The 12,499-nt window shown below is 20.4% G+C and overlaps 1 protein-coding gene across 1 annotated transcript; it reads left to right on the top strand.

Annotated features, from left to right (window-relative positions):
- The first annotated feature begins 212 nt into the window (after positions 1–212).
- LOC129611483 (cuticle protein 2-like) lies at positions 213–7,531 on the top strand. Its single transcript, XM_055524660.1, has 3 exons — positions 213–224; positions 4,901–5,094; positions 7,096–7,531. The coding sequence occupies exons 1-3, from the start codon at positions 213–215 to the stop codon at positions 7,529–7,531; spliced, it is 642 nt and encodes a 213-aa protein (XP_055380635.1).
- Positions 7,532–12,499: the final 4,968 nt, after the last annotated feature.

Below are 12,499 nucleotides of genomic sequence, written 5' to 3'. Positions count from 1 at the left end.
TGAAATTTTTAAATTTATTATTCTAAAAATTTTATTAATTTTAACATTTTATGTTACGATCATATTAGAACTTAAAAGTGGTTTATATGTGAAATTTTTATAATTTTACATATTTTAATTTTTGTTAAAAACCATATTGGTTCTATGATTACTCGCTTTTCAAAAAAAATAATTTTATTACCAAAAAAAAAAAAACAGAAAATTTTGTCAATATGGTTTTGAAGGTGATTTTTTTGATGATATGTGACAAAGATGATGATGACTACTTTAAATTGTGTTATGATGACCATATTAAAATTTGATTATATAATGGGACAACGATGGGGAATTTTGTAGCTTTTATTCATTTTTGTGGTAGACATTTTGGCACAAAAGCTAAAAGAGGTTATAGACTTTCATTTTTATAAATTCTTCTAGTCGCTTATATTTTTATTATTTGAATTTCTATTGGAAAATATTTAAAAATCAAGAAATTATGAAATCAATATAAAAATTAAAAAATGTTTTTTTCATATGTAAATTATTTTATTAAGAATATTTCTATTCTTTTGTAATTCAAAATGAATAATTGGATAATTCGAATTCAAATAAAAGAAATTTTCTATACAGACCTTATATGTAGAAAATTTTAACACTGATTTATTAGATTTTAAAGGTTATCAAACTGAATAGAACTAGAATTGACAACATAATTTATAAAAAAAATTATTTATTAAAAAAAACGAAATTATAACATTAGTATTCATTGCGGCACCTCATTAGGATGTTCCTGGTAAATGAAAGCATTTGCAGGGAGACCTCAGTACACCTTCTGGGAGAGTGTGTTGCTTTCGCACGCAGGAGAAGCAAAAATTCTGGAGGAATTTGCTCTCACAGATGCGAAGTTGCGGTCTTCCATAACCAACAAGTTGCTCAATACATCACGGCGGTGGACTTCGGGCGACTGCTATAGGATCATGCCACGCAATCAGAGGGGCGAAGTCGTGGTGTACTGTTACTTCAGTGTCTACAAATTTTGTATTCGTTTGGGGTGAAATTTAAAATCGAATTTTTTGAAATATTTTAATATTTTCTTATTTTAGAATTTTCTTATTCTGTTAGAATAGACAATTTATTAATAACAACAAGTTTATTACATTAATTACAAAAATATTAAATTCCATAATAAATTTCGAATATTGAGATCACATTCTTAAATTAATAAATATTAATTTTCAAAATAGATTAAAAGTATCTTAGAGTATAAAATTACAAAATTATATTATGATGAGCAATTTAAATCTGACATCATGATCTTATTAATTTAATTGTTATACGTTAATATAAGTGAATGAAATTTCAAACTACATTATTTTCGATAGTGATTCAAAGTGATTTAGAATCAAATATTAAGAAACCGTTATAGAAATCCAAATCTTAAGAGTTATTAACATTTCTTAATTATAATATAAATTACAAATTTTTCTAACAATTTTATCGTTAAAGAAAATTAGAAGCAAAACCCTAAAGAAAACCATAATTTAATCTCCTATATTAAAATTAATTGTATATCAAAATGCTTAAATACTAAAGATGTTCACTGTCCCTAACCCCCCGGCTCTATTTTTCTCTCATCCTGTTATGTATTACAATACAACTTTAATTATACAAATCAAAATTTAAAAAATAAAAATTTACGATTTAATCTAAAACTAATCATTTAATATTAATCATAAAATAATAAATCTATTACGCATACTTCATTAATAAAATTAGCTTAATAATTGACCATGTATAACATAATAAGTTGACCATATTTACAAAATCAATTGTTATGTAGGTATAATGTAATTACATAATTAGTCTTAATATAGCAGTAAATTAATGTATGTATTTTATGTACTTGTATGCTAATTACTTACATTACATTTTTTTAATAATGATAATATTTGATTAATAATGATATTTTTTCCATTTTTGTATGATTTTGTCATCTGCCTACATATAAAAATTATGGAAACTTTTAAATTAAATAAATACTTTTATTATTATTATAATATATTGGTAATCTCTCATCATCATCATCATCATTGTCATCAACATGATCATTATCATCATAATAATGACAATTATCATTATGTTCATCTAAAACTAAAATATAATATTATAAGAATTGATATTTTAAGACAGTTTATTATAATAATATATAATAATAGCTGTCATTATGATATTTTAAAAAATATGACATAACAAGAAATAAGAAGAAATGAAAATAATATAAATAGAGCATTATTATAACAATAATATTATAATGACAGTAATAATAATAATCGATTACCGATTACCATTATAATAATAATGAAATTGACGAACAACAACAATAATAATAATAATGATGACAATAATAATAATCGATTACCGATTACCATTATAATAATAATGAAATTAAGTAACAACAATAATAATACAGATTAAATTAAATCTATTATCAATTATAATAATAATTATAACAATAAAAATGATAATAGTAATTATGAATAAAATTAAATATTTTTGTTATAATTATTATTTATAATTATTAACAAGATTAAAAAATAAAGTAATAAAATAATAAATCTTAATATTATTAACATATTTTAAAATTTAAACGATCATAAATTTTTTCGCGAAAAAATAATAACAATAATAATAACAAGAAAAATTAATTTTTTATTCTCTTTCTAGCACCTTTTTTTTTGATGATTTTTTTTTCAATAATTTATTATTATTCATAATATTTTCTATATTGTTATACTTGTATATGTGTGCATGTATATCAGTAATATTATGCTGGTTCTTACCTATTACTATTTTACGTATGTGTGGTTGTCTCTGTCATAATATTTTTATATGAAAAATACTTTATAAATCCGCCTAAATTTGGAAATTTATTTTATTATGGGTACTAAAACTAATAATCATAATAGAAAAATGTTAAATATTAGTTTTAGTATTTTATAAGTAATCAAAAGTAACTATTTTATGAGATTGGTAACTTTTGTTTTTTTTTTTTTTCGATTTTCTTTTCTATATTTTCTAATTTATTTCTTTTTATGATTTTTGTTTTCGACTTATTTGCATTTCTTGATTATGATGTATGTTTGTTGGATTTTTGTATATTTGGTTTTTTTTTTTTGAAGTTTCTAATATGCTCGCAATATGGAGGAGAATGTTTTTGGCCAAAAAAAAAAAATACAAAAAAAAAATGTTTTTTTTTTTGTTTGTCATTTTTACGGAAATTTTTTCTCATATAAAAGCTTTGTGAGACCTCGATTATTAATACAGTTCTGATTTAGAAGTTAATGAGACACAAATAACAAAAAAAAAAATAGCAAAAAATTAAAACAAAGACTAAAAGTTTCGTTTTTTGGCCGCACTGCACGTTTTTTTCTTTTTGTGTTTTTATAGCATTGCAAAAAAGAAAATACAAAGAAAACCAAGTCTAGTCAAAAAAAAAAAATAATAATTTGCAAAATAATAATTAAAAAAAAAGGAAAAAAATTAATTTATTAATTTTTAAAATTAAATTTAAAAATTTAAAAAATAAATTGAATAATTAATTATAATTAAAAGAAAATTTTTTTAAATACAAAATAGAAAAAAAAAATCATCATGAAATTAGTAAGGATTCCTCCATTTTGATATTAAATTTAATTATTTAAAAATTAATTTAAAAAGTGATTTTCAATATTATTTAAAAAAAAAAAAACAAAAATAATGAACCGTGATATTAAAAATTTGTACCAAAAAAAAAAACAGGATATTTGAAAAAGGATAATAAAATAAAATTAATTTCAAAAAAAAAATACCATCAGAAATTTTTAATTGGCTTTTTTTAAATATTTTAATAAATTTATTTTTAATAATCTAATAATGTGATTTTTAATATTTAAATAATAAATTTTAATTCTTTATATACAAAAAGCTTCAAGGATAATTACCCTTATACTTATATGTGGTTAATTAAAATCATTTATAATTAATAATGCTCTAACAATTCAATTATTTAACAACACATAATATTAAAAATAATTAAAATTCATTGAAATTTATTTGAAAAATATTTCAAAATTGGAAAAAAAATATTATAATTTAACAAAAGAGACTTATGAAGAGTGAATTAATTAAATAAAATATTTAAAATATTTAATTGTGATAAAATAAATTGTACAGTCCTATATTGTAATTGAAATAATAATGAAAATTTTAATTAAACTAATTGTCATTAACGGAATTTAATTAGAAAATTATTTTATATTTTCCAATATCTCTATATAATGAGCATATTTTATTATTATATATTATTTCACAATTAAATTGATTAAATTTTCCAAATCTACAAAAAAAAAAGAAAAACAAAAATATTTAATTAAAAACATGAATTCACTCTATAATTTTTAACTATTTTAAAATCAATATGCTACTCTCACGAATATTATATAATTTATCCTGCAGTACTGCAATACCATAAAATTAATTAAATTTCACTGAATACCTTACAATATTTATAACATAATAAGTATAACATTTAAATAAAATTAAGGATGGTATTAACCCAATTCTTTTTGGGTTTATTTAAACCCATAGCTTCCTTATTCTCAAATATAGAATAATCTAAATAGAAGGGTAATATTCAACATTCTATTCATATTGTACTCCGGCTACATAACTCCTAATATTCTTATATAGAATAAAATATTAAAATAATTCTCGTTATTTAAAACTATGTTATCAAAATTTTAATTACAATTATCCTGCGACTACACATTCCGTTTGGTCTCATCAATTCCTAACACAAATATTATGTTTATTAATTAAGATTTTAATTAAAATTTTATTTATTTAATTAATTTGTATTTATGTTTTTTACTTTATTTTTTAGATAATTTTATCTGTTATGTTATTTGGCTTAATATCTGCTGATGTATCACATTTAACTCGAGGATCACATTATGGTGATACAAAACATTTATTTAGTCATACTGGTCATTCTGCCCATCCAATGACAGGTGATGCATATGCTAGAATATTGAGAAATGATTATGTTAATGATGGTCATGGAACATATAATTTTGCGTAAGTATTTGGTTTGTTTTTTTTCTTTACTATATAGTCCAATATACTCAAATTTCAATTTAATCTCAAATATTTATTAACTGCAAGGGCAAAATGTTCTCTTCTTATATAATTTATATTCAAAAATGTGTAATTATTGAAAATCATTTAATAACAAATTACACATATTATTTACACACAAATCTAATCAATTATAAAATTTCAAAAATTTTAAAGAATTTTTTTTGACATTTCAAAGTAACAGTGTGTGTTCAATTTATGTAAATCAAATAAAATTTAAAATTAATTTCGCATAAGAAAACTCATTAAATTTTAACAAAACAAATTCACCACAAGACATTTGTATATAATTTTATATATTATTATAATATTTTGACATTGAATTGTCAAATAATATTATCTTTGATAAAATTTAAAAATTTTCTATAACTTAATATATTATTAAAAATATATCATGCTTATGTTAATGACAGTTATTGATAATATTGAAATTTATGTAAATGTTAAGAGAGTAATAAAGAAGAAAAATAGGAAAAAAAAAGAGCATACATAACATGAGCATTTACCTTCAAATGTATAAGTAGTGTTACCATTTTAATAACAATCGGATTTTATACATATGTGAATAAAAGCTATTAAATTATGATTCTTTTCAGAAAAAAAATTGAAATTTGAAAAGAAATAATTCTAAAAACATATAGGGCAAACGGCAGCTTCAATGATTAGAAAATTTTATAATATGATATTGAAAATTCCCCACATGTTCAATGATATTTCAACATTTTTTTTAAATAATTATTGTTCAAAAATAATTATAGCTAAAACAGAGCTTTGCTCAATAATTTGAAACTCATTATTACATTCATTAAATTAAGTTTTCTCCTATTTAATATTTCTTGTGTAAATAACTTGTTTTATATTAAAACTCACCATGCGAGAGCGTGCGGTAATTAATAATAAATCTCGCATATTAATTAATAATAAAATTGTTTATTAATTATTACGGTAACACTATACCATATATAATAATCAAATGTATTGTCATTTTAATAATGAAAAATTTTCCAAAAGAATTTATTCTTTTTCTTATTTTTTGCCCTTTTAAAACAAAACACCAATTGAAAATAAACCACTAATATAGAAATTTTCGAAATAATCCAGTTTTCTTTGAAAAAAAAATAAATTATTAAAATTTTTATAAAAGGAAATTCAATTTTTAAACCGGAAATATTTTCATTTCTAAGCAAGTAAAATTAATTTTAAAAACCCGAAAAAAAATTAAATTTCTCTAAAATTCTATATGTTCAAAAATGGTTTCCAACACACCCCGTTAATTTTATTGTAATTATTTTGGTAAATTTTAATAAATTACTTGCATTTAATTCTCAAAAACATTGGTTTGTGTGGGCGGAATTCATAAAATGTGAGAAAATATTAAAATTTTTTGAATTAGCTGTTCTACAACAGAATTAAATAAGATTAAAATTAATTAACTAATTTTATATAATCGTTAATTAACAAATTAAATGTTAAGCAAAGAAAATAATAATTAAAAAACACTTTTGTTCACAATTTCTTAATTTTATTTTAATTTGAAAACAAAATTAATTTTTATTAGGCAGTCTAGTTAAAATAAAGTAATTAAAAAAAATTTTTTTTTTCTATTTCAAATTAAATCAAAATAAAAATGTATGCATGTATGTTGAATTTATATACACAAATTTTTTAAATATACAAAAAAAAAATTTTAAATTTTATTTCAATTTTGTGTTTAACACAAAAATAATGCGGAAATTATTTGAAAAATAAAATAAATCAACTTTTATTATACATTTTATTGTATCTATAAAAAATAAATTCGAAATATAAAAAAAAAAAATTGTTGAATTTTAATTTTATACACAAATAAAATACATTCATACATAAAACATTAACAGACATTTTAAATAAAATAAGTAATAGGAAAAAAAAAATTTTTTTTTTCTTTAATTTTACTCTTAGATATGAAACTGATAATGGTATAAGACATAATGAAGATGGTGCACCAGATAATTCAAAACGTGGTGAATATTCATTTACTGGTGATGATGGAAAAACATATACAGTTATGTATTGGGCTGATGAAAATGGTTTTCATGCTGTTGGTGATCATTTACCTGGTTCACAAAATTCTGGAGGACTTAAAGCTGGTCCAAGAGTATCAAAAATTCCACAACCACCAAAACCATCATTTAGTCATGCTAGTAGCCCAGCTGGTGGTAATTATAATTATCCAAAACCAAGTAGCGGTTATAATTATGCAGCACCAAAAACAGCATATTTACCACCAAAACCAGCAGCACCAAAAACAAATTATTTACCACCGAAACCAGCAGCACCAAAAACAAATTATTTACCACCAAAACCATCAACAGATTATTTACCACCAAGACATTAAAAATATAATAAGAAGAACAAAAAATAAAATAAAAAGAGACATAAAATGAAAAAAAAAAAATTAAATTTTTATGTGACTTTTTTTTATTTCCTTTTATCCTTGTTTTAATTTTTTTTTTTTTTGTATTTTTGTTATACACATACAGTAAAACTTTTATATAACGAATCATCTAAATTCTAATATTTTGCTCGTAATATAGAAAAATTCGTTAATTAGAAAACTAAAAGTAAATTATATAATTAATTATTTCAACACAATAATAACTGTTCGATAAATAGAGAAATTTGTTATACATATAAAAATAGTTTTTTGTGTAGAGGTTTTACTGTATTTTAAATTTTATCGAAACAGAAACTGTATTGTTATAATTAAACGCTACCGAAAAAACACTTATACTTTATTTTTCATAACTTTATTTATAAATTTTATTTATAAATAAAATTAATATTAAATTTTTATTTTTGTAATTAATTTATTATAAAAAACCGATCTATATATCAAATGTATACGCATAATAAAAAAATATCAGTATAATTATATAGAAATCATATAATTTAAATAAATACATAAAAAACATATACACATAATAATTTTGAAAATATTGTTATACATACATAAAATATTATAAATAAAAAGAAGTTGAAATTTTTATTAAGAAAAAATTTTTTTTTAAATTGTCCACTTTCATTTAAAAATGCTCTCTTCACTTACATAATTTTACATAATTAAGAAGAATAACTTAAACAGCCCTCTTAATCACGATTACAGAAATTAAATTATAAAATATGCCTTTATCAATTAAATTTACGATATGCGAGTAATCATCTTGAATGACATTTGACGCATGCATATAATTATGTCAAAAATATGCATATAAAAAAAGACATTCAAAGAGTGATGCGTGCTTAAAAATCATTTAAAAAATAAAATCACATTTACAAAAACAAATTATTTATTTAAATTTCAAATTATACGCTTATTTTTTATTATTGTTTGTTATTATAACTTACATATTATAATTCGGTCAAATGTTTTCTGAATATAATTATAATAAAATTATATTATTTAAAAAAACAAGATTAACAACATTAAAAATCCTATATATGTATATATACAAGAGAAATAAAAACAAGAAAACACTATTAAAATAATAAAATATTATGGAATTTAAGCAAATATATAATTATATACAAACATACTAATATAAAAAAAAATGTAAAAAGTAGAAAACAAATTTTTTTCTCACCTGTTGCCGGTATATAAAACAAATTGTTGTATAAATACAATATAAAAAAAAAATCAATAGAAGAAGGCGTTAAACGGGTGTTAAACTCTTATTATACATTAAAATCGCGACAACTCTTTGTATGTTTGTATATATTTGTATATATTTCTGCTTTCATATATATAATAATTCTGCGGCAATAAAGGAAAATTATCAAAGTCAACTTAGCGGAAAAAGTTGAAGATATCCGTAAGATAAAATTGTCTGTATGGAGATTTGAAAATTTAATTCAATTCCGAACATTTTTAGATGGTCAAATTAAGAAGAACGAAATGCTCCTCAAATAAATTTAGCCTAATCATGAAAAACTTACTGTAATATACTGTATAACATAATTATGACCTAATCATAAAAAACATACATATTGTTTCAATTTGACTAATATGTTATTAAATCTGGATAGAAACAGTGCAGAATATCTAATATCATCAGAAAATAAAAAAAATTTTCAACAAAAATATTTTCAAATTCTGCATGCTATTTTTTTGAGGGATTTCAAGTTTTCAAACAAAATTAATTTATTCGAAGATGACAATTAATTTTTGATTTAGATTGTTTTACGTTGTGACCACAGAATTTATTAAAAACCATATATACACATGATAAAATTGAAATATAACAGAAAAATGTGGAAATAGGGGAACCAAAAAAAAAAAACAAAAAATAAGTATAGAATTAATTTATAACATTTCGGAAGCTTTATTTTTACAATATAAAATATAAAGAATAAATAAATTGCACGTATAACATGAAAAATTCATTAATATAGAAATAAATATTATTAATAGTGAATTATGTAAAATATTTAGATATATACACATATACAAGTATAATGATTATTTGAATTAAGGATGTCATATTCGTTTTAATTATAATAATTATTGTATGTGATTATTAATATTTTACCTGATATTGTACTATAGTTATAGATAGTAAGATTAATACATTTAAAAATACTTGACCCTAAATTAATAGTTTTTGAAGTTAAGTTAATTTCTTACCTAATGAATGATTGTTGTTGAACTTTAGACCTAATAAAGAACTAATATTGAATGAGATATTTATAAACTGTTATACTATGAAAAATAAAGTCAGTTAAATCCACATTTGAGTGGACTCGTTTTACACTATCGAAGGGTTTGAAGTAAAATTGAATTGAAGGATTATGAAATAAATTTATAACAGAATTTTTGAAAACATTCAGTTATCTTCAGTTCAAGCATCTAAAAGCATTAAAATAATGAACAATGTTCAAATTTAATATACAAATCAGGAAATGTTGAATGCCAATAAGCCCTAATATAATATGACTTAGTACATATAACAATCTTTTAATATTGTCGTAAATTTTCGGTAAAAATTAAATAATTTTAAATATTTCTCATAAGATTATAAAATAAAAGGTTATTTATTTTTTTAATTCAAATAACATTTGTACATATAAATAAACTAATAAACAATATCAGGGCCGAAATGAAGTGCGGATACCCAATAATTATTTTGATAATGAAATTATTCAAACTGAAAAAAACCTATAAAGCATTATAGCGTTTAAAAAATCAAAATTCGACTGAATAAATTTTATATTTTATTAGTTTGACAATTTATTAACATGACATTAACATTACAATTAACATGACGATTAATTTAACCATAACACTATATGATGCGTTAATAATTTATTCCAGATTACTGTTTTTGCATGAATTTTTAATTTTCTATACTAAAGTAATAAAATTAAATTAAATAACCAAAAAGAAATCCCAAAATAATAAAAAAAACACTCTCTGCGTTTCAAATAAATTAAAAGCAAGTAATGAAAGTATAAGGAATACCAGTTAAAAATTAAGTAAGTCAAGTATATATTGTAAGAATTTGATTAATAAAATTTTGATAATAAATTAATAAAACACCTTTCTGTATAAACAATAATTTGAGTATTTATTAAATTTTCTAGTTCAAGTTCCTATTAATTATATAATAATTATTATTAATGAAAAAAAATTTTTTGTTTTCATATTAAAATAACTCACGATTATTGATTCATATAATATATAACGGTATTATTCACAATTTACAAATTAACACATTTAGGTACGGATTATATAGTTAAAAATATTTTTGTATAAAAGAATTCCAAAATCTCATATATTATGAAGATCTCATGGAATTGATAAAAATATTTTTCAAATTCATACATAAATATTATTATTGTTGCACCCCAAAATATAGATATTACTAAATTTAAAATTGATTAAATTTAGGTTTTAATTCTGTTTAAGTCATCTATACTAATATCAAGCTGATTAAAATATTAAAAGTTCAGCATTAATATAAACTGTCATAAAGGTTAATTGAGGTATTTTAGAAAATTTCTATCAGAAGGCGACCAAACTCAGAGAGTAAATCAAAAATAAATTTCAAATTTGTATAAAAGTCGTAACAGGTATTAAAAATTATAATATTTCTTGGTGGTTTTAGAAAACATACTAAATAAAATAAAATGAAAATGTACTCAATAATGTAACAAAAATATTTCAATAGGAACACTTCGGGACATAAATTATTAAGCATTGTTTTTATAAATTTTATTCCTTCGGAATACTTCGGAAAATAATTTCAGATTGCTGGCCTAATAGATTATTAAGCATTTGCAATGGTATATAGTAATAGACATTAGGGGGCATTATAAAATACCTACTTAAATTTGTAAAAATCAATAATAAAATATCTGTATTCTCGCATATGCTTTAAATATTATTCATGTGTAGAAATTCAAAAAACCCTATAGGTTTTCGTAATTTATTGAATTTTTACAACAATTTAGTACTTTAAATAATTCATTAATATTTTCTTAAAAAAAAAAAAATTAACAATTCACAATAGCCATTGTAGACAGAAAAGGTCAAATTCCATTTTGATTTATTTCAATACCAAATCATTTACGATATAAATTTTATTTTTGAAAATATTTTTGAATGATTAGAGGAAGTTGTAAATTATAAATTTTTAACATATTATAACACAATTAAATTAAGATTACAGAAAATAATAAAAAAAAAAATTGTAAAATTTTTGCAATAAAAGAAATTTTGTAAAATTTATTTAATGGATTTTAAATTTTTTACAATGATTAAACAAGTAATAAATATTTTTTCATTGAATTTTTACGATTTAATAAAATATATACGAGATGCTATGTAAATTGTTAATTAATTTGAAATTTGATTATGTTCATGTACTCTTTGAATATTGGTACATTATGGTTACCCAAAAAAAACATCTAAATTTTTTATTCAAATTTTTTTTTTTTATTTAATCCAAATAATTTGCATTTAGATTTCTTACATTTATGCACAAAAAAAAAAAAAAATAAACAAAATTTCTAATCTCTATTTTAAAATCTGTAAAACTAATTTTTGTCTACACATCTTACTAATACCGGAAATTTAAAAGTATAAAACATTAAGAGTTGTCAAAATTTTATTAACATAATGTTAAGCTATTCATGCATACACAAAACTATAAAATTCGATATTTAATTTTTATAGTAAATAATTATTTGTAGATCTAAAAAACTTGTAAAACTTGAAATTATTTTTTTTTTTTGTTTTTGATATCTAGATTTTTTGATATAAACGTAAAATTATACCAAAATCTATTTGGTAATGAAAAACTAAGAA

This window comes from Condylostylus longicornis, unplaced genomic scaffold (genome assembly GCF_029603195.1).
Source record: "Condylostylus longicornis isolate FDR11 unplaced genomic scaffold, ASM2960319v2 ptg000049l, whole genome shotgun sequence".
NCBI classification, from domain to species: Eukaryota; Metazoa; Arthropoda; class Insecta; order Diptera; family Dolichopodidae; genus Condylostylus; species Condylostylus longicornis.
The sequence above is the reverse complement of the archived record's forward strand: the minus strand, read 5'-3'. Positions and strand labels throughout refer to the sequence as shown.